General features: G+C 46.0%; 1 protein-coding gene across 2 annotated transcripts in view; it reads right to left on the bottom strand.

Moving 5' to 3' along the window:
* The window catches only part of CAPZB (capping actin protein of muscle Z-line subunit beta), a 70,858-nt gene that overhangs the window by 29,116 nt on the left and 18,429 nt on the right, over nt 1-23,313 (bottom strand). For both annotated transcript variants that reach the window (XM_081923844.1, XM_081923845.1), the window contains exons 2-3: nt 15,303-15,392; nt 113-234 (exon numbers count right to left, since the gene is read on the bottom strand). In XM_081923844.1, the coding sequence (XP_081779970.1) occupies nt 113-234; nt 15,303-15,392 (212 nt within the window). The remainder of the gene's footprint in view (nt 1-112; nt 235-15,302; nt 15,393-23,313) is intronic.

The raw sequence follows: 23,313 nt of genomic DNA, 5'->3' as shown, positions 1-23,313 counted from the left end.
GATTGCCACTTCCTAATAACCTGCCTGAGATCAAAAGGGATAAAAAGAGGGTGAGTCAATTGATGGATAATGTAAAGGAGTGTTTCCTTGTCCAGAGGAGCAAAGCAGTCACCTATAGGAGTCTCCATCTCTGTTGTAGTCGCACAGTAAGTAGTCCTTCCCCACTACTTTATCACGAGCGATCTTCAAAGGCTGGTCAACAGAAGACAGGAGATCTTCACAGAGGCTGGGGACCTGTAAACACAAGTTGCAAAAAGTGAGGCAGGGGTGCTTCAGCAAGCTCCTGTAAATGTATGTCTGAATTGCAGCTCCTTTATAAAGCAGCCTCTGTGACCAGGATGCCAGAAGGGACACCGTTTTCCATACAAACTTGCCTGTTTAGACCCTTATCAAAGACCCAACCCTGCATCTCCATACCTGAGCCTTCCTGGATAGGCCATTTAACCAAGAAGAGTCTATTGCCCTGTCGCTGTCCACCTAGCTTCCCATAGCAGGATCATGGGAACGTACCCACCTAGCTCAATACCACCCACACTGACCGGCAGTGGCTCTCCAAAGTTCCAGACAGGGGATGTTGCCACCCCTACCTGGAGATGCTACTTGGAACTGAGTCTGGGCAGCGCCTTTTTTCAGGGGGTAATCAAGGGTTCGCAGTACCGGCACCTCTTCTTTTTTGTTGTTGTTAAAAAGTGTGGCACTTACTGTGACAACTTCATGGTGAGTACCGGCACCTATTTTTCTTGGAAAAAGCACTGAGTCTGGGGTTTTCTGCATGTAAGGCACTGAGCGACAGCTCTTCCTCACCCAGAAGGGTCCCCTGGAGAAGGACCTCATCACCTACTCTTAACTCCACTGGTTCATTGCATTTATATTCCACCTTTTTCTCCACGGAGCACCATGTGGCGTACATAATTCTCCCCCTCATTTAATCCCCACAACAACCCTGTGAGATGGGTTAGGCTGGGAGGCAATGACTGGCCTACGGTCGCTCACTGAGAGCATCATGGTGGAGTGGGGGCCGGATTTGAACCTTGGTCTCCCAGCAGGTTCTAGTCCTACACTCTAGCCCAGGGGTCAGAAACCTTTTTCAGCTGTGGGCCGGTCCACCCTCCCTCAGACCATGTGGTGGGCCGGACTATATTTTTTGGAGCGAAATGAACGAATTCCTATGACCCACAAATAACCCAGCGATGCATTTTAAATAAAAGCACACATTCTACTCATGTAAAAACATGCTGATTCCCAGACCGTCCACAGGCCAGATGTAGAAGGCGATTGGGTCGCATCCAGCCCCTGGGCCTTAGGTTGCTTACCCCTGCTCTAGCCACGACACCACATTGGCTTTGATACATTTCTATAGTAACTTTCAATAAATAAAAAGTTCTTCCAAAGGTAGCTCCCATTAAAAATAAAACAAAACAAAATAGGAAACAGTTAAAAAACATCTGAAGAAATCAATTCCATGGTCTATTGTTATTTTAAGTTGTTGAAAGTCTTAAATTGTTGTAGATAATTTTGTTTTATCTTTTTTTTGTAAATCACTTTGAGGGTTTAGAACTATATATCTCTCTATATATGGTTTTAAAGTATAAGCAAACACATAAGCAGAGGAAGTTTTCTGTTGAATAATGCATGCTGATGTAATTCACCATACCACTATAATTACCTCACCCCATAGGCATACACAGAACCACAACAACAACAAAAACTGAACTACTATAACAAATTAACTAAATACCCCCCTCCCTGCCCCACTACCTACCGACCCTTTTGGTGGCTTTAGAAAAAAACAAAAAACCCAACAACCATTAAGTGGTGTGTAAGCTTTATGGAAGCAAATAAAATTAATAAATAGTACAGTCTCCAAGGCCAGGCCACACAATGAGATTTCCAGCCACAATTTTGTTAGCCAAGGTTTTTAAGACAGTTTTCAAGGCCCCTTTGAAATTATCCAGGGTTGGGGCCTGCCTAATATCACACTGGATGATAAGTCCACTATTGCAGCACATTGGTGTGCCCTTATATATGTGTGTGCACATGCACGTGCGCGCACAAACACACAAACACACCAGAGTTTTGTCTAAAGCAATTCAGGTTTCAGCACTGTGGCCACGGGTGTGGTCTCAAAGTTAAATGTATGTGCGCACATACACCTATTAGTCACAGTCTCTGCTTCCTGCCAAATCGAGGGCTGTAAAGCAACTGCTGAAGGGGGCAGCGGCGGTGGCGGGGGGAACAGACCTTGAAAAAGTGGTAAATATTTATAACTGAGTGGAAATCCAAGAGCTGCTAAGAGAATAAGCTGCCCCGTGAACGGCAGCTTAATTTTTTCCACTAACTCATGCTCTGGGTGGAGTTTAATATACTTTCCAGGCACACTGCCAAACATTACTATGTTGGATAACTTTTTCTGTTTTTTTTAAATACGTTTTCCTCTGACATGTGCTGCTTTTTCGAGGGAGGTGGCACTGCAGAAAACACCGTGGTACAAATTAAACATAAAACAGCGTGAGCTGCAAATAAGACCATACATTTTTGAAAAAAAGTCATTTGCAAATAAGTCCACAAAAGTGACACACGTGAGAATTGCGCTTAGCAAACTTATTTAATTTTTTTTTAAAAAAAGTTGCCTACTATGAAAGCACTCCTGATTTATCACATACCACTGGTTTTCTTTAAGTATAAGGATGTTTATGAGCTGTAGGTGGCAGGGTACCATCTTAAGAGAAGGAATTCCTTTCTCTCTCGCACACACACCTCTCTCTCAAACACACAGGAAATGTGCTTTCCCAGATGCATAGAAAATGTCACAACAGAGGGACTGAGCCTCAGTGGTGGAGCACCTGCTTGGCATGTAGAAGTTTCTCCCCACAAGCATCAGCCTCCTAGGATCTCTAGTTGGAAAGGAGCAGCTAGAAGAGTTGGGAATGAGAATCTTAATATTAGTTTAAAGTTTGTATATAGAAATATTGTAAAATTAATGAGTGTTTGAAAATTGTTGGAATGAAACTTTATGGCTTTAGCAGAAATGTTATAAAGAGTTAAGTATAAATAAGTACTTTAGTATTAATGGAAAATAAGGTTAAAAATATGTTAAGATATTTGTAATGATAAAAATAGAGAAAGATGGAAAGGAATTGCTGAAACAAGTAACAGAAGTGGAATACAAAAAGGGAGGTGAGAGGAGGTCGATGAAATAAGGGAATGAAAGATAGAGTAATGAAATGGCATGCTATATGTTTTTAAATTGTTGTTGTTTTGTTTTGTTCAGTTTAGTGTTAAGGTTGTGTTTTGTATTGTTTATTGTATTGTTTTTTCCTTTGTTCTTTTTTCTTGTCTGCTCTATTTTGTCTTTTTCTCCTGCTTTTTCTTTTCTCGTAAGTTTGAAAAGTAATAAAGATTTTTATTTTTTTAAAAAGAGAATCTTAGTATTAGTTACAGGTAGGTAGCCAAGTTGGTCTGCTGTAGTCGAAACAAAAAAAATCCTTCCAGTAGCACCTTAGAGACCAACTAAGCTTGTTATTGTGTGCATAACAAACTTAGTTGGTCTCTAAGGTGCTACTGGAAGGAATCTTAATACTGTCAGGAGACCCTTGTGCCCATCTAGTTCAGTCTTGTCTACACTGGCTGGCAGTGGTTCTCCGGGGGAGCCACAGCCAGCCAGAGGAGACATTACTGGGCAAGGTGACCAATGGTCTGATCAAGGGTAGGAAAGTTTCTTTTGTTCACGAATGCTCCCAGGAAGCTCACAAACAGGGCAAGCTTGTTTTTATACATGAAAATGTTGCACTTTGAATCTTTTTTGTTTTCTTTGAACAAAAACGCATACTTCAATAACATGCAAGAATGAAGAAATGAATACAACTGAATGAAAACAAAAATTAAACATGCACACACATCACACGGTATATATTTGGGTTGTTTCATTCACATACCCTGGGGAAAAATATTATGGGTGCGGTGTTTTAGTAACTGTTTCAACTGGCAGTATTATTTTTAATATAAATTGTTTCATTGTTTTTAGAGTTTGCATGAAAGGTTTTCTGTCTGTCAAATTGGTTTTATTAATCTTAGCAGCATGTGTTTCTGTGGTTTTATTCCATTTTTACCACGTACACCAATCTGATGGATTTAAGCAGTGAAGCGGTCCATAAACTTGCTTAAAGTAATAAATTATTGTTGCTGTTATTTGCTTTGAGATGTTTCATAGGAAGCGATCCGTAAATAGATTAAATTAAATAAAAGTCCGCTAAGGCTCTCCAGGCCCTTAGCTGAACACGCAGGCGGGTCCTACAACCTGTTCATGTAGCGCACATCTGGACCCAGACCACACTGAAATACCAGAGACATTTCTCTTAAAAGATCAGACTTTTTTTGTCCCTTCAAATGAATGAATGAATGAATGAATGAATGAGACAACTTGTGGGGGGACGGGGGAGGAAGGAGGGAGTTACAAAACAGTGGTAACATCCTGAAGGGACAGAGAGATTAGCTGCAGACAAAGAAGGAAACAAATTGAAAAGGAGGAGAACGCTACATTTACAGTGGGCTTCAAACAAGGGATGGCATTGTCCTTCTGAAATGCTAATCTGGCTAGAACCAGTGAACCAGGTACTGGGACAAAGTTTTAATTAAAAATAAACTACCTTTCCAAGCAAAGAGACAAGTGGCCACCTGTGCACGGCCAGAAACCAAACACCTCCCTGAGCAGCTGGCCAAACTCTCGCTTCCTGCTCAGGAGTCAGAATGCTGACGGACTTACTGAAAGCTCAAAAAACTGGGCACATTGAGGCAAAGGTGTACGTGGGTGTCAGGTAGCATCAGAGAAAGTCTCTGGGATTAGAGCTGAAATGGGGAACATACCAGATCAACTGCCTAACTTTATTTTCATAAAAGGAGATGTGTGTGTGCACGCGCATGTGTGCGTGTAAATCAGGAATTTAGAGGCATCTGCCCCTGATTGCTACTTGCTGGGAATGACAAGTGAAGAGAGTTGTTCTCAGGTCCTCCTTTGGGGATTCCCATAACCAGCTTGTTGGCCGCTGTGAGAACAGGAGGCTAGACTAGATGGACAGTTGGCATGACCCATGATCTTATGTCAGATATTTCCCCCTTCTGAAATTGGTTTTGCTTTATTAGGAACATACCTAGAGGTGAGTGTGGGGAGAGGAAAGTCACATCAAAAATTACCGTGTCTGTTCCCCAGCAGGATTAACTACTCCTGATGCAACTCGCAGACACACAGAAATTCATTCAGGAGATGGATGGATTAACAGCAAAGGCTTTGGGTGGCATTTTTCTAAGTTTCCAGCTGGCCACGGTTTAAAAACAGGATGCTGGATCAGACCCTCAATATGATCCAGCCCTTGTGCAGCTTTGATTCATAAAGTTTTACGCTTCCAACTCGTGGCTGCCCTCGAGGCTTTGGACCGTGCTGAAGTGGAAATAATGTGAAGTCCTTGTTGTGTAGAAGCCAGTCCCAACACTTTGCCATGCTCAAACATAATAATTATTTGTAAACCACCTAAAAGGGCCAGGTGCGATACTAAAATTAAAAGACACACTGCAGCCACACAGAGGGCCTAGCCGCAGGCTCAGGATCTCAAAGGAGGTGACAGATTAGGAAGGAAAGGAGAACAGAAAAAGCAAAAGTGAGAAAGGCAGACACTTCACCACATCCTGTTTGGGGTCAGGGCCACAGTCCTCTCTGTCCCCATCGTTAATTGATTATTGGGATGGGGTGGGAGGAGATGCCCAGATCATGACACCACTGATAATGAGTTCTTAAAAGGATTCTGCTGTTCAGGAATTGGTTTGGGGGTTCCTGATGGAGAGGGGCTGTTCTCACTCTCAGTTTCAGCTGGGGTTCCCTGCTCTGGTTCGATGCGCTGCACATACATTGCCACAGGAAACCTAACTGCAGTCCTGCAAGGTAGGTAAAGGTAAAGGGACCCCTGACCATTAGGTCCAGTCACGGACGACTCTGGGGTTGTGGCACTCATCTCGCTTTATTGGCCGAGGGAGCCGGCGTACAGCTTCTGGGTCATGTGACCAGCATGACTAAGCCGCTTCTGGCGAACCAGAGCAGCGCACGGAAACGCCGTTTACCTTCCCGCCGGAGCGGTACCTATTTATCTACTTGCACTTTGACGTTCTTTCAAACTGCTAGGTTGACGGGAGCTCACCCCGTCGTGGGGATTCGAACCGCCGACCTTCTGATCGGCAAGTCCTAGGCTCTGTGATTTAACCCACCGCACCACCTGCATAGGCTAGTGTTATTCCCATCTTGCAGTGATTGTTGGGGTGGTGGCAGAAGGAAGGGGAAGAGCTGAAGTTGGGAAGGGCTCCCCCCCCCCCAGTTTTGAAGCAGAGATAAAAAGTGAGTTCTCCCCCAATTTATCCCATAGTCTCATACCCTCACAATGCCACATTTGAGCAAGTGCCAGACAGGAATCCATTATGGCTGTCAGCAGCAGAGGAACCTTTAATGATTGATTGCATTTATAGCCCACCTTTTTCTCCTAGGAACCCAAGGCAGGGTACACTGGTCTCCCCCTCTTCATTTAACACCCACAACAACCTTGTAAGGTAGGTTAGATGAGAGACAGTGACTGGCTGCTGCTCACCCAGCGGCTTCATGGCTGAGTGGGAATTACACCATATTGATTTGTGCCACATTATTCCAATAACGTTCCTTGGACACAGTTACTTTCCTTCAACATACCTGAGTAGTTGGCAGTCATTCCTGGCTAACGCCACGGTTCAAAACTTATTGAACTGTAAAGCACCACGGGGATTGTTTAAACCAACAACTATAGAATAGGCAATGTTTCTGAAGAGGTGGCAGGCAACGTCAAATCCAACTTTGCAGCCACCCATGGCCAAATGTACAAGAAAGATCCACAAGAGACTAATCTGCCTTTATACCCTATTTGTGGTGGCGGGGGCTTCCCCAGTGGCCTCGGTCTGGCCACTACTTGAAAGAGGACCCAGCAAGGTTCTCATAGCTTGGATTCCATAACTTGTAGCCCCCAGAGAGACTGGAAGTCTGGTCACCTGAGAGTGCTTTGTAGGAACACAGGAAGCTCATGAACTGTTTTAGGGGGATTTCCAACCCTCCTGGGTCCTCCCCCTCCTAAAGATTTTGTGCACTTCTGCAGAACCTGGGATTCTCCAGAGCCTGCTGACACTGCCCTTTATGTGTGAGAGGTGTTTTTCTAGCTAAGAAAGTGATTGGCACTCTCAGCTTAAACATCAGAATTAGGGGGAATCCATGGGAATAGAGGACCCCAAAGGGATTGTGGGAAGCAAAAACATAACTGGGGCCATGGGGATGATGGGATAGTCCAAAGACACAAGCGGGGTTCTTGCTTGTTTATTGCATTTATATGCCACCTTTTTCTCTAAGGAGCTCAAAGTGGTGTACATTGTTCTCTCCCTCCCCATTTAATCCCTACAATAACCCTATGAGGTAGGTTAGGCTAAGAGTCAGTGACTGGCCCACGGTTACCCAGTGAACTTCATAACAGAGTGTGGATACCAACACTTCTCTCCCAGGTCCTGGTTAGACACTCTAACCACTCCACCACACTGGCACTAGAGTTAAGGCCCAAGAATGGAGCATCCTTATTTTGTACCATAATGGCGCCCACCGCGAAGCCACTTTCCTCCAAAGCAAAGATTTCCTTGGCAGGGAAGGAGTGTGATCACTTAAGTTTTATTATTTAATTGCATTTCAAGCCTTTACAGTTCTGGTTCTCATTTGAATTCTTACAGGACTGATGTCACCCGTATGGAAGTGAAGGGGGGGGGGGCACGGAAATCGGAGTTGGTCAACGTCAGGGCGAAAACCACTCAGATGTTTGGAGCCAACAGAAGGGAGCCAACACTTCCATAATGACAAATTGAACTGGTGCCCTTCTCTCTCTCTCTCTCTCTCCCCCCCCCCCACTTGACAAGCCCAGACTGGATTCCAGCCATGCTAGGCCCACATCTAATAATTTTTTTTTGTTATAATTCTATTGAGTCATCCAGCAGGCTTTTAAAAGCTTCCTCTTGAAGCAGAAAAACAGGTCCAGTCCAAGGACTGTCGTAGAAATACAGTGGTGCCCCGCAAGACGAACGCCTCGCAAGACGAAAAACCCGCTAGACGAAAGGGTTTTCCGTTTTGGAGGCGCTTTGCAAAACGAATTCCCCTATGGGGTTGCTTCGCAAGACGAAAAAAATCTTGCATCCCCCCGCGGGTTTTTTTTGCTTTTTTGCCCTTTTCTTAAGCCGCTAAGCCGCTTATCAGCTGTTCTGATGATAAGCCGCTTAACAGCTGATCGCTGGAAGCCGCTTGACAGCTGTAGCGCTAATCCGCTATGCTGTCAATGGGCTTGCTTCGCAAGACGAAAAAACCGCTATACGAAGAGCCTCACGGAACGGATTAATTTCGTCTTGCGAGGCACCACTGTAATGGGACCAGAGGGGTGGGGAGAGAGGGTCTCATACATGATAGAATGCATCTAATGCTAGTCCTACTCAGAATAGATCCATGGAAGTTAATGGGCCTAAGTTAGTCATGTCCGTTGATTTCAGTGGGACTGCTCTAAGGAGGGTTAACATCAAATACAATCTAACGACTCTTGCTGATCCATCAAGGCCTCAAAAGGATTCCTAAGATAGCAATGGGCTACTGTGGTTTCCAAAGTGGGTGGTACTACTCCATGGGGGGCTGTGGGATTCCCTAGGGGAGCACCAAGAGGCAGGGGTCCCCTAGAGGTGTAAATGACTATCAGACTTTGAAAACCTGGTATCACTGGATCCAGTTCATCCATTTTGTGCAAATAAACCAAACAGCTTAACTGCACTTTGAACGAATGTGCTATTAACTGTTACTGTTTTATTGGGATATTATCGTCCTCAGTGTGTTGTGCAAGCCACTGTTCTGCATAATGCTTTTTATAGGGTAGGGTAGTGGGCTCAAGATGAATTTAGGGAAGCAAGGGAGTGGTAGCAGCCAAATGTTTGAGCAACACTGGCCTAAAAGGTCTGAAGAGGGAGAAGGAAAGGTCTATGTGTCATCTGCATCCAAAACTGAGCTGGCAAAAACTTCTGGAGCATCTCTCTCACACATAAATTAGCTTAATCCTCCATAGAGCAGAACTCAGAGGTTAAACATATCTCAAGACCAGGGCAACACTTACACTATATCTTCAAAGTCCTATGATGCCACTTTGACAATCATAAAGGTAAAGGGACTCATGACCATTAGGTCCAGTTTTGGATGACTCTGGGGTTGCGGCGCTAATCTCGCTTTATTGGCCAAGGGAGCCGGCGTACAGCTTCCAGGTCATGTGGCCAGCATGACTAAGCCGCTTCTGGCGAACCAGAGCAGCGCACGGAAACACTGTTTACTTTCCCGCCAGAGCGGTACCTATTTATCTATTTGATGTGCTTTCAAACTGCTAGGTTTGACAGGAGCACCCAGTCGCTGGGATTCGAACTGCCGACCTTCTGATTGGCAAGCCCTAGGCTCTGTGGTTTAACCCACAGTGCAGAATCCTGGGAACTGTAGTTTGTTAAAGGTGCTGAGAGTAGTTAGAAGCTGAAATTCCCAGCAAACTCTGGGAAGAGGGATTGACTGTCAAACCACCATTATTTTTATGTTGTTTTAAACTGTTTTTAATGTTTTAATGTTGTAACCTGCCCTGGGACCTAAGAGCAAAGGGCGGGTAATTAAACGTAACCCTAATAATTTATGGGCCATTGGCTCTTCTTAGGTTCAGCATGCTAGCCTTCAGGTGGGTCTTAGACTACAACTCCCATTAGGACCCCAGTCAGGAGAAACAATGAGAGTTGTAGTCCAAAACATCTGAAAGGGCTGGCGAAGGCCGCTTTGTGTTAACCAGATTAAGGTGCCACATGAAAACCATTTCAGTGAAGTCACTGATCTGTGGATGCTTAAAGGTCATTTGAAGCCTGATTTAAACGGAGCCCTTCCTTGACTGCCTGTAGATGCGTTTTTTTAAAACAAAAGTGTCTTAAAACAAGTTCCGAATACCCCAATGGTAATAGCTTCTAAGCTGAAGGCATTTCTATTTACAGCTGCGCTCGCTGGGTGGAAAACTGGCTCGCAGCGCTAATTGTGCCAAGTCCCCTGATTTTTATGCCAATAATCCCCGGGTTGGATCCCCGACAGCTGCTTTCAACATTAGGAATGGCCGGCTGCACCATGCCCGACATGCTCAACATCCTTTGGAAAGAACGCCAAGTTCATAAAAGGCCGCCCTTTTGAACCCCCGGCTGCTGTCAGCAGGACGTCTCTTCCCATCAAGGTGCTCAAGGAAGGCCAGGCAGGACAAGAGGCAGTTTTTCCAAGCTTGCTAGGCTTCCTAGCAACGGTCGGGATTCCTGCATTTGTTTCGGACATGCATGCACACAACCACCAACACACACCAGTTTGTCAGCTCTTGCCGGGGGAGACGGACAAAATGGCCAAGTTTTCACAGCCAAATTATTATCTTTCGAAGGCTGTGAATAGCCGCTTTCAGCCTGATCACATACAAAATGGGTGAACAGCAACTGCTCACCTCCAGCTAGGAAGGAGGGCTTCATTTAGGCACGTGCTGGGTACCTAGGGGAACAGAATGTGACTTGGGGTGCAGAACCAAGCTTGCTGCCTTACACGAAACTTTCAACGCCAAGGTTTTGCAGACGCCTCAAGGTACTAGTCCTCATGGCAGCAAACATATGATTGAAAGTTGGAATGGAGAATGCCTGCTGAAGTCGCAGAAGTCGGGGGGGGGGGAGGAGATGATTTCCAGAGGTCAGGACTTCAAAGCACCCTGCCTCTCCTTTTGGGTGGAAAGGGGTCAAAGCTCAGTGAAAAGTGTGCCTGCTCTGCTTGCAGAAGGTCCCAGGTTTAAACCTTGGCATCTTCCATTAAAAAAATAAAAATAAAAGGACGAAAAGGTGGGTGGGTGGGTGGGAAGGACATAAGGAGGGGAGAGAGAAAGCCAGTGAGGGGTGTGGCCTGGGGAAGAGTCCTAAGAGCCAGGGAGAAAGAGAAATTGAGGTCCACATCTGACCCACAGGATGGAGGTTCCCTGCCTAACCCCTGCCTTAGAGGGCTTAACTCATTTGAGATGGGACAATGACATGGTTATTATCATGGTGTGACTTTTACGGGGAAGCGCTGCCTTAAAAAAACACAACATGAAACAGGCATGCCTCCAAGACAAAACTTTCTTGGGACAAAAACTGTGGAGAAATGACTCAGACATGATTAGTTTTCGAGCAGCTGGACAGCCCAGGGTTGCTTTGATGCTTACACTTCTGCTGGGGGTAGGGGGTGGGGAAAGAAGTGGATCCCTGGCAGTTTCTAGACCCCCACCTTGATGCAGTTCCCATCTTATCAAAGTAGTTCCTTTTACCAGATTTTTACCAGACTGTGTGTGTTTAAAGGCAGGGTTTTTGTTTTTTGAAGAGAGCGAGCGAGCAAGAAAAACCTTATTTGCTTTTATCAGAGCCAACAAATGCTTAAAGAGAAATCTGTCACATCACGCCAAGTTTGTCCACCGGTCGCCAGAGAGTGTGACAACAGAATGGTGACCACTAAAGCGCTCTCATACATTATTAACATGCAAGGCACAACACGTTTCCTAAGCTCTGTACAGTTAACTACCCCGCATGTGGGTTCATAATCTAAGAGACGTGGCACAAAAGGGGAAAAAATGGGGAGGGAAGAAAAAACCTAAGCACTGGAGCAGTTACAGCACTAGCTAAAGGATGGAGCCAGGTTGGTTTTCCCTCCTGGCTGTAATAATCCTTCAGGGAGTTGAGCCTTCAAGTGGTCTTTAGGCCCTTGGCTGGTGGCAGAGGACTCCTCTACAACCCAGGAAGTGATGCAGATATCCTTTATCTACACCCACATGTACCTTTCTCTCATTGGATAGGACAAGGCTTTAAGTCAAGCCGTGCTGAGGCTTTATAGTTCTGCTTGCCTTTCTATTTACTTATTGAGAACACAAGGAAAGCCTTGCAGGATCAGGCTAAGAGCTCACTTAGTCAAGCATAGTGTTCTCACAGTGGTCATTCAGTGGAGACCAGGGCTTGAACCCCCAGTCAGCCATGAAGCTTGAAGAACAACCATGGGCCAGTCACCGCCTCTCAGCCTAACCTACCTTGCAGGGTAGCTGTGAGGATTAAACGAGGAGGGGGAGAACCATGTACGCCATCGAGCTCCATGGAGAAAAATGTTGGATATCAATGCAATAAATAAATTATAGTGTTCAACAATCTTGTTTGGTTTTTTTTAAAAAAAAACCCTGACACCTTTCAAATCGGTACTGACCAGATCTCTACCGTATTTTTCACTCTATGACGCACTTTTCCCCTCCTAAAAAGTAAGGGGAAAGGTATGTGAGTCTTATGGAGCGAATGCAGGCTCCATGGCTTCAGCGAAAGCAACGCGAAGCCTCCGGAGTGCAGTGGGAGCGCTCCTGCTGCACTCCGGAGGCTTCGGGCGGCTATTCCTGAAGCCGGGAGAGCGAGAGGGATCGGTGCGCAGAGAGGGAAAGCTGCACAGTGCCCCTTCAGTGAAGCAGGAGGAGAAATAGAAGGGGCTCTGTTTCTCCTGCTGCTTCGCTGAAGGGGCACTGCGCAGAGAGGGAGAGAATATTTTTTTTCTTGTTCTCCTCCTCTAAAACTAGGTGCGTCTTATGGTCGGGTGCGTCGTATAGAGCGAAAAATACGGTATGTTAATCCAGGAAGTAGGATTCAAGCACAAGAGCTCTCTCCTGTTGGGGTTCCCAACAACTGGCATTCAGAAGCATTGCTGCAGAGGCAGAGAATAGCTATCATGGCAAGTAGCCATTATTAGACTTATCCTCCAATTTGAATTCGTTCCTCTTTTAAAGCCATCACTCCCTCCTGCAGGAGTGAGTTCCATAGTTCAACTACGTACTGCATGAAGAACAACCGTTAAAATGACTACTTGCCGAAACAATCCTCATATTGCAACCCTATAAAGCAGCCACCTCCTGCCCCTCTCCAACAAGCAACTTCTAAAAACTTTGCAAAGCACCCAAACGGCTGCTCCAAGCTGCCCATTTCCAAATAATTGGTAATTAAGATGCCAAGCCTGAGCGCTCCCTGCCAAGGCGGATTACTGGCACCCGCAGGCCCCGCTCCTTTCAGGCTGTGCTTTGGAGAGGCCCGTGACTGACAAGGGCTCTAATGAACTCTAATTACAGGCTCGGCAGCAGCGGCCCAAGGAAGCCACAACAGATGTGACCGGGGGGGGGAGGGGTCGGCCGTGCCGCTCTGCTAATGAACAAGGAAGCGTTTGGGAGCTGATGAGGGGCAGTGACCCAGAAAGGGCCTCCACGCTCTACCCACCTCCCGCCAGGCCGTGCCCTTTTGGTTTCACGTTCAAGTTGGATATTTCCCCTTCTGTCAGCACAATTGTGTACACAGCAAGGCACCTCATGCAGCTTGACAAACGGGAGCTGCAAGGACCTTTGGGGGGGGGGATTTATCACTAAGCAGCTTAAATGAGGCTTCCACTTTTGCGTTCCACCACTTCAGGCCCAGATATGTGGGTGGGTGGGTGGGTACCTCAGGTAAGAAACCCTCAGTGGGCCCCCTTAACTTGTAAGAGGTGAGGTATGCAGGCCTTCGGCCTACCTAAGCACCACAAGCAACAAGGAAGTTATAGAAACATGAGAAGTGGCCATAAGACCCTAAAGAAGAGCCTGTTTGGTCAGGTCAATGACTCATCTAGTCGAGCTTCCTGTTCTCACAGTGGCCAAGCAGTTGCCTGTGGAAAACCAGCAAGCAGGATCAAAGTACAAGGACACTTTCTCCTGCAGTTTCCTGCAGCCAATATTCAGAAACATCGCTGCTGCCAACTGTGGAGGCCCAGCCCAGCCATTGTGGCTGGTAGCCATCGACAGCCTTATTCTCCTCCATGAATTGGTCCCATCCTTTTTTTAAAGCCATCCAATGTTAAGAGAGTGGGAGAAAAACTTTTCTCTATCCACTTTCTCCATGCCATGCATAATATAAACTTCTATGCTCGACTGAGCCATATCGTTGGTCCATCTAGCTCAGCATTGCCTACACTGACTGGCAGCAGCTCTCCAGGATCTCAGACAAGGGTCTTTTCACAGCTCTGCCTGGAGATGCTAAGGAGAAACATTACACATCACTTGTAATGCCTGCTCACAGGTAAGTTAATTTCAAGGCTGTCCAAGACCACAATGCCTTTTTGTGCCACCAACGTGGATTCATTAATCTTTGGATAGACTCCGAAGACATATTTTAAGCTGCACTGGCTGGAACAGCTCTCCAAGACCTCAGGAAGGAAGAGAGATCTTCGGAACACAGGAAACTGCCTTATACAGAATCAAGCCACACTGACTGGCTGTTGCTCTCCAGGGTTTCAGGCAGGGAGTCTCTCCCAGTCCTGCCTGGAGATGCCACTGGGGATTGAACCAGGGACCTTCTGAATGCAGAATGGATGGTCTTCCACTGAGCTACAAAGTTTATAGGAATTTGGGACTCTCCTAACATAAGATGCTGCTTTATGCCAAGTCAGGGCCCTGGCACATGCTCTACCACAGAGCTATGGCGTTTCTCCAATTACAGAAGCAGGTACAGGAACAGAGGTGTAGCCTCTGGATGAGGTCACAGCGTACCTCCTGAAAACAGCAGCAGTATCACACAAAGAGGATTAATTCAGATGTCATACTAAGGGCACTGCAGTCTTTACACAAGTCCTCAACTACAATTCTCCCAATATCAGAGCTGTGAAAATTCAGCTACAAAATCAGCTAGCAAAGCAGAACCACAAACTACTGTTTGAAAGGGGTTTGCAAACAAAGAGTTGCCATAATGTCTGAGGCGAGAAGCCAAAATTGCAGCCACTGCCTTGCTTCTAGCGTCCACTGCTCCCAAAAAGAAGTACGTCAAGCAGCTGGAAAGTGAGAGCAGACAAGCAGCTGTGAACACAGATTTGCCTACTGCAATCTGGAGCAGGTGGAAAATGAAGACAATCAACTCTAAACCATGGTTTCTCTACTGAAACCTGCTATCCTCCAGATATTGTTGTACCAGGAACTCCCACCAGCCAGCTGGCCAATAGTTAGCCGCAAGGATGGGAGGTGTAGCCCAAAACATCTGGAGAGCCCCAGGCAGGGGTAAGCTGGTCTACCATGTGCCTTTACCGGGATCTAAATTGATTGGTGCAAACAATGGTTTGGCATGAACAGGGAACATGATAACTCTGCTCTAGTTTAAGATACCCCAATACTCACCAAATCAATCAGATCACTGAGGTTCTTCTCAATCTGCTGAGGAGGCAGACGCCTCATCAAATCCAAGGCACAATCCAGCTGCTGGTCACTCTGTGGGAGGAGGAACAGAAGGGGGGGGGAGAATGTTAAATCACTCACAGAAAACAGCATGAAGTTTCCTTGTACCAAGCCAGACTGAGTGTTGACCCAACCAAGCTCCAGGACAGCCTACTTTGATGAACTGCAGAATCTTGGACAGATGTTATTCCCAGCTCAAGATCCTTTTTATCTATACTGTGTTGGGGAGTGAGCGCAATACATTCTGCATACAGAGCAGGTGCTCTGTCACTTAGCTAAGCGTTGACCCCAGCACACTGCATTGCTGCTGAACATAGCAAATCATGTCAGTACGTTTTTCACAAGCTGGGACATCTTGCACCATAAAGGAAATCATTCAATACACACTGGAAGTGAGGCTCGCTTGGCACATCTGCGGGGCGATGGAATTATTATCTGAGGGATCACCAAATTATTGCCCAAAGGCTTCCCACTTTCAATCTTGCAATTTAGGATCAAACTGTAGGAGGGAGGAGATTGTCCCCCCCCCCAAAAAAAAAACCACCAGGTGCTCCCTTTGCTATACTTGTGACCACCAGCCACTTGAGGTCGAGTGGCCCTGCCTTAAACAGGATAGTGCCATCCCACATCTATTCTTTCTTTTAGTCTACAGTGCTTAGCTCCCAGCCTAAGCAAAGGTGAACGAGTGAAATAGGATACAATGGTACCTCAGGTTAAGTACTTAATTCGTTCCAGAGGTCCGTTCTTAACCTGAAACTGTTCTTAACCTGAAGCACCACTTTAGCTAATGGGGCTTCCTGCTGCCGCCGTGCCGCCGGAGCAAGATTTCTGTTCTCATCCTGAAGAAAAGTTCTTAACCTGAAGCACTATTTCTGGGTTAGCGGAGTCTGTAACCTGAAGCGTATGTAACCTGAAGCGTATGTAACCCGAGGTACCACTGTACAGTACAAGAAACAGACACACAGCTGTTGTCATTAGGAGCAACAGGGAATACAAAGGCCCACCTAGTTCAGCATCTTATTCTCACAGCAGCCAAAAAAGTGCCCACACAGGGCATGAAGAAAACAGCCTTCCCTCTCAGTTATTCATAAGAAGGGACTTGAAGCTAGATGAGGCCAAAAGACGTCAATCTAGTCCAGCATTCAGCAGCCTACCTAGATGCCCCAAACAGCATTCGAAATTTCCCAGGCACATTTTGCACCTGACTATTGGACACTTGAGACCATGAAGTTGCCCAGGCACCAGAAGCCTCCACCATCTGGAGGTACACATCTGAGGATCCTTGGATCTTGTCTGTTTTCACACACTAGCAACACATCCTGTATAATTCTATCCGTTATATTTTACCTGCACAATCAGAATGAATTTCAGGGACCCAAAAAGTCATGTTGAAAATACGACTTTTGAGCCGCCTGGCCAAAAATGGCAACTAGGCATTCCGTTTTGGTGACTGTAACCGTGGTTTAAGCAACCATTTGGCGCCTAGCTTCTATATCTGAGTTTCTATCACTGGACCCAAACAAACAAGATGAATTTTAAGAGGGAGAAATGTAAAGTATTGCACTTGGGCAAAAAAAATGAGAGGCACAAATACAAGATGGGTGACACCTGGCTTGAGAGCAGTACATGTGAAAAGGATCTAGGAGTCTTGGTTGACCACAAACTTGACATGAGCCAACAGTGTGACGTGGCAGCTAAAAAAGCCAATGCAATTCTGGGCTGCATCAATAGGACTATAGCATCAAGGGAAGTAATAGTGCCACTGTATTCTGCTCTGGTCAGACCTCACCTGGAGTACTGTGTCCAGTTCTGGGCACCACAGTTCAAGGAGGACACTGACAAACTGGAACGTGTCCAGAGGAGGGCAACCAAAATAGTCAAAGGTCTGGAAACGATGCCTTATGGGGAACGGCTAAGGGAGCTGGGCATGTTTAGCCTGGAGAAGAGGAGGTTAAGGGGTGATATGATAGCCATGTTCAAATATATAAAAGGATGTCACATAGAGGAGGGAGAAAGGTTGTTTTCTGCTGCTCCAGAGAAGCGGACACGGAGCAATGGATCCAAACTACGAGAAAGAAGATTCCACCTAAACATTAGAAAGAAATTCCTGACAGTAAGAGCTGTTCGACAGTGGAATTTGCTGCCAAGGAGTGTGGTGGAGTCTCCTTCTTTGGAGGTCTTTAAGCAGAGGCTTGACAACCATATGTCAGGAGTGCTCTGATGGTGTTTCCTGCTTGGCAGGGGGTTGGACTCGATGGCCCTTGTGGTCTCTTCCAACTCTATGATTCTATGACCCAAAGGGAAGCCCACAAGCAGGACCCAAGTGCATTGTGTGCACCTCTCTCCCTCTTCCCATTTGTCAAATACCAGCAACTGGTTTTCAGAGGCACACGGCCTGTGGCAGTGACAGTATAGTGAAGCTTTATGCTGCAAGAGTACATCCAGAGGGAAGACAACTTCTGTTGATGTTGGCAGGGCAGGGAGGCAGCACACACTTGCAGGGAGCAGCAAGGCTGGGAGCTGTGCACTCCCCCCCATTTCAACAGGAAAGAACACAGAGCCCCAAAGATGTGCCTGCAAACTGTCCTCAGCACAGTTTTGTGGCGCCAAGGGCTCCCAGCGCACCACCTGTCATTAGCAAGCGGTGTCAGCGCTTCCTCCTTTGCAGGAGTTGGAAATGCCAACCATGGATGGAGCCTGGGAATGGATTCTTAGGTATGAATTCTTCAGAGGTCACAGCACGCACACACACGCACACACACACCGACCATGCAGCACTTGCACACTCTCAAAACAGACAGGCCAAATAAACAAATACTGACATGGCGGAAGGTGGACCCTACGGGAGTGTCTGAAGTTGAGGGTGAGGGGATACTTTTGACCAACTGTACAAAACAGGTTGCAATTGTCTTGAAAACAAGTTACCAGTCTTCAGATTTTTAATCAGCAGGAACAGACACAAATGCTTTACATGTTTATATTCATTATGTTTTAATGAAAACCACCTTCAGCTGACTGGTGGAGAGGTGGAATAAAATATAAAAACAATTCCCCCTCCTCTTCCCCCCCCCTCCGCCTCTTCACTCTTTTGTGTAGCAACTTGTTAGACGGTACTTGCTTCAATGTCTTAAAATATATTTGGAGAAGCAGGGGGGAAAGAGTGACATCTTAGCTGGATTTCACTGCTGCCAAAGGCAGGCTTGTACAGTGGTACCTTGGGATGCGAACGGGATCTGTTCCGGAGCCCTGTTTGCATCCTGAACAGAACGTAAGACGTGACTGCGCGTGTCGCCGCTTCCGCGCATGCGCGCGATGTCATTTTGACCGTCTGCGCATGCGCGAGTGGCGAAACCCGGAAGTAACGCACTCCGTTACTTCCGGGTCGTGGTGGAGCGCAACCTGAAAATACTTATCCTGAAGCGGATTTATCCCGAGGTATGACTGTAGTAGTAATTCATCTATGAAGAGCAAGAATTGCCTGCAGGTAAGCAGGAACACAGCAGCAGTGGGAGCTGTCTTTATACTTAATCAGACACTGACTGGCAGAAGCTCCCGTGGTTTTTTCAGACAGGAAGAGTCTTCCCAATCCTATCCAGAGATTAAACCTGAGACTTTCTGAAAGCAAAGTAGATGCCCTACCACTAAGCTATGGAAAACTCTTGTAGAGTGGTTCTCAAAGTGCCACAAAATGACAGAGGACCACACGGGAAATCAGGCTAGCAATTTTGGGAAGGCAGTTTGAAATGCTAGAAACGAAATATGCCACAGAGGAGTCCTAGCCTTTCACAGCAATAAGCAGATATTTGACACTGGTCATTGTAGTTTCTTCTATACTATCAGTATTAAAAATATAATAAAAAGTTATCTACAATTTAAGAAGAAGAAAAAAATCCACCTGGTCATTAGAACCTAAGAACTTTACCCTGAGTTTATTTCCTCCTCCCTCCCAGTGCATTTTCCTTTTGTGCTGTAAGCCTTTTGTGATTGTAAGTCTGACGACATGGACAGCCTGCTTTTTGTAGTGATGCATAAACTGCTCTGGGAGCCTTTTTTGGGCAAGATATTAAAATTTTTCTAAATAAATTAGTAAATATAAAGAATAATAAAAGGGGAAATACTGGAGGTTTGTCTCAACCCAGCTGTCATCAAACCACAAGCTTTTGTTTCTCCCCACCCACAACCCCGAGCGTCATTTTCAGTTTCCTATTTTACACAACCTGCAGCTGCTTACAATGTCTGAATCAGCAAACTCCAGGCCAGAACTCCGGGGAGCCAAGTGTGGTGTAGTGATTAGAGTGTTGGACTGAGACCTGGGACACCTGGTTCAAATCCCCACTTAGCCATGAAGCTCACTGGGAGACCTTGGACCAGTTACTTCTTTTCAGCCTTTATCCTCATAACATGGTTCTGAGGATAAAGAGAACCACTTACTCTTTTCTTAAGCCCTTGAAGGAAAAGTGGGATAATACATGTTAAAATAAGAATATAAAGAACATAAGAAAAGCCTTCCTGGATCAGGCTAATGGCTCATATAGTGAAGCATCCTGTAATCACAGTGGACAGATGCCTGTTGGAAACACGCAAAGCTGGATTCAAGCACAAGAATACTCTTCCTTCTTGCAGCTTCCAGAAACTGGTATTCAGAAGCATTGCTGCCTCCAATTGTGGAGGCAGACGTAACGTAACATAGCAGATCCATGGTTTACAGTTCTGCTTTGGAGGATAAGAGCAAGCCACAGTTTCCCATTTCATACATCAGAATAAACTATGGCTTGCATGACAAAGAAAACAAACCACATCACCTGCCCTCTAGTGTTCAAGCCTCCCGGGTCATGCCTTAAGAAGACCATTTGAACTACTTGGTTCGGAGTCACTCTTCGTAACTAGATGAAAATCCAGAGCCTGTATGCAAGCAAGCTACCTGTAGAAGGAATTCCAAATTCAGGAGCCTGGACTTTTTACTTAGCACAGATGCAGAAAAGCATTTTGCTCTACTCCAGGGGTAGGCAACCTAAGGCCTGGGGGCCAGATGCAGCCCAATCGCCTTCTCAATCCAGTCCGCAGACAGTCCGGGAATCAGTGTGTTTTTACATGAGTAGAATGTGTCCTTTTATTTAAAATGCATCTCTGGGTAATTTGTGGGGCATAGGAATTCGTTCATAATTTTTTTCAAAATACAGTCCGGCTCACCACATGGTCTGAGGGATGGTGGACCAGCCTACGGCTGAAAAAGGTTGTTGACCCCTGCTCTACCCTCTTCCCTGCTCATCCCCTCACAAAGGAAAAACAAAGCAAAACCAAAACGCTGTTTAGGTTGGCATAGGAAGATGCGACTAGCAGCTGACCCCAGAAAGAGGATCCTTCTGGCCACATACTGTCATTGCCCCCCACCGCTCCTTGCAACACAGTTTCAGAAAGCGAGCACATAGTTGCCGGGTCAGGGTCTCTGCTTCAGGATCGTGAGAACGCTAGAGGAAGCAGCTTGCCCCACCAGTGCCAGCTGGAATTGCTTAAAAAGGAGTGGAAGGGGAAAGGAGACACTAAACGTCACTGGCTGCTTCCTTAAGCACTTTCCTATGACTCAGAATTTCGGTTAGGAGAAAAAGTGTTACACATCGCTCATAAAGATTAATGATGTGGTGCTACAGGGCTGGATCACAGGTGAGTTAAACTTCAAGACTGCCCAAGGCTACAGTGCTTTTTCATGCCACCTACACAGATCTCTGGACAGACTCTGGAACATAACTGAAACTGCTGAATATTGTTCCTATCCTGGGCTGCCAGAAGCTCTCCCATATCTCAGGAAGACAGACATTTAAGGCACATAGGAAGCTGCTGGTCCATCTAGTTGAGAGCTGTAAACACTGACTGGCAGCAGCTCTCTTAAGATCTCTGGAAGAAAGATCTTAGGAACAGAGGAAACTGCCTTATATCAAGTCACATTCAGTGGTCCATCTAGCTCAGGACTGTCTAAACTAACTAGATAAAAAGGACCCCTGGACGGTTAACTCCAGTCAAAAGCAACTATAGGGTGTGGCGCTCATTTCATTTTCATGCTGAGGGAGGCAGCGTTTGTCCACAGACAGCTTCCGGGTCATGTGGCAAGCATGACTAAACCGCTTCTGGACACTGTGACGGAAGCCAGAGTGCACGGAAACACTGTTGACCTTCCCGCCATAGCAGTACCTATTTATCTACTCACACTGGTATGCTTTCAAACTGCTAGGTTGGCAGAAGCTGGGACCTTCCAATTGACAAGCCCAAGAGCATTTCAAGTTTCTAGCCCAGGGGTCAGGCACCTATGTGATTCTTGAACCCTATCACCCATCAGCCCCGGGGAGCATGGCCAGTGGTCAGAAAGGATGGTAGTTGGCGTCTAGCAAAATGTGTTCCCCCCCCTCCCAGTTCTAGCCCATCAAGCATCAACACAAGACAAGAACAAGGCAGTTCAATGACAATGCTGAATGGTAAGGAAGAAAAGGCAAGTAATGCACACAATCCAATGCACACTCTTCAGTAAGTTTTCTTCCCCATTATTTCTTTATTTCAGAGAACCAGAATAGTGTAGCAGAGCAAGGCGAGACTGGACACAGATACAAGCTTGAGAGAGTGCAAAAACCCCCCACACCAGATGACGTATTTGAAGCAAGAAGGGTGAGTTCAGAAGTTGGGCTTCAGAGACCTCTGTGCCATCCCCCATGACTACTGTGGGGACAGGGCGGGGAGCTGTTCTGTAACTCAAGCAAAACTACTCAAATTTGCATTATTTCAACAGAAATAATTTCTGTTGTTGGTGCAAAATTTGGATCTCCTCAGTCTTGCAAGTGAGTCTCCAAGGTTACTAATCTTCATGACCACACATATCTGGCCATTCATTGCACACTGAAGCACTGAATGGAGAAAACCACAAATTGTCTTCCAGTTACAAAACTGCCTTCACTATGGTCACTCTGGGTTGCCTTCTGATATATAATTTTGACCTTTCCCCTGCCCAGCACACACACAGAGTTTCTGAACACACCCTCACCTGCCAACAGAAACTGAACTGGACTTAATTCTTGCATTACCCACCAACACTGTGGCCTGTCGGGGCATTTCCTCCTGCCCCAGAGTGCAGGGAATAAGAAAACACAACCCTTTGCTCCACAAAAAGGCAACTGCGGAGCTCTGCATACCAATCCCAGTGTGGGCTGCAAAGCAAGCCAAGATCTCCAAAGCTTTGGGATTTTCAGAGCATGTGGGCAATTTTCCATTGCTCGCATCTTCACCCCAGGAGCGAACTGCCGTGACAGGAGTGGGGAGTGCAGAGGGGAAGTTCTAAATGAACTTCTTATTTTACAATTCCAGTCACTCCAGGATGGAGAGATCTGAGAGCCTAGAGCTAACGGGAACTCTCAGCCAAGGTAAATCTCCTTTAATAAACCTCCTGCAAAGATGCTTTCACTCCTTGGGATCTTCACTCTGACATCTGCTTTGTTACCAGCTCCCCTTCTACTTAATATATTCTTGCTTTGCTTTCCGTGAACCCTACAAGACTGAAAAATTCAGGGCTATCTGTGTAAAGTTCTCTCTCTCTTTTTACAAAGGAGAGAAACAACTTCAAGGACATAACAGCAGTGAAAGCACTTGCTGTCTAAAGCTGTGGCTGTCACAGAGTCAAACACCATTTTTATCGCCAGATCGATGTCAACTTGCTATAAAAGCATGCAAATGTTTGAGTTTTGGAGAACACCCCAGGAGGCACAAAGGATGGGTAAAGTGTGTGCCCGAGGACACACACACGGGTGTACACATGGTATAACAATATGCTACAACTTCCTAAATAACATTTGACAACAAATCCAACATTTACTTTCTGAAACCCTGAACAGTTCTCCAAGCTGAATCAAATTGCTCACTATTTTGTGACATTATGGTTGGTTCTAAGAAAAGACAGTAGATTTTAGAACTTCCC

Source organism: Podarcis melisellensis (assembly GCF_964234715.1).
Source record: "Podarcis melisellensis genome assembly, chromosome: 8".
NCBI lineage: Eukaryota > Metazoa > Chordata > Lepidosauria > Squamata > Lacertidae > Podarcis > Podarcis melisellensis.
The sequence above is the reverse complement of the archived record's forward strand: the minus strand, read 5'-3'. Positions and strand labels throughout refer to the sequence as shown.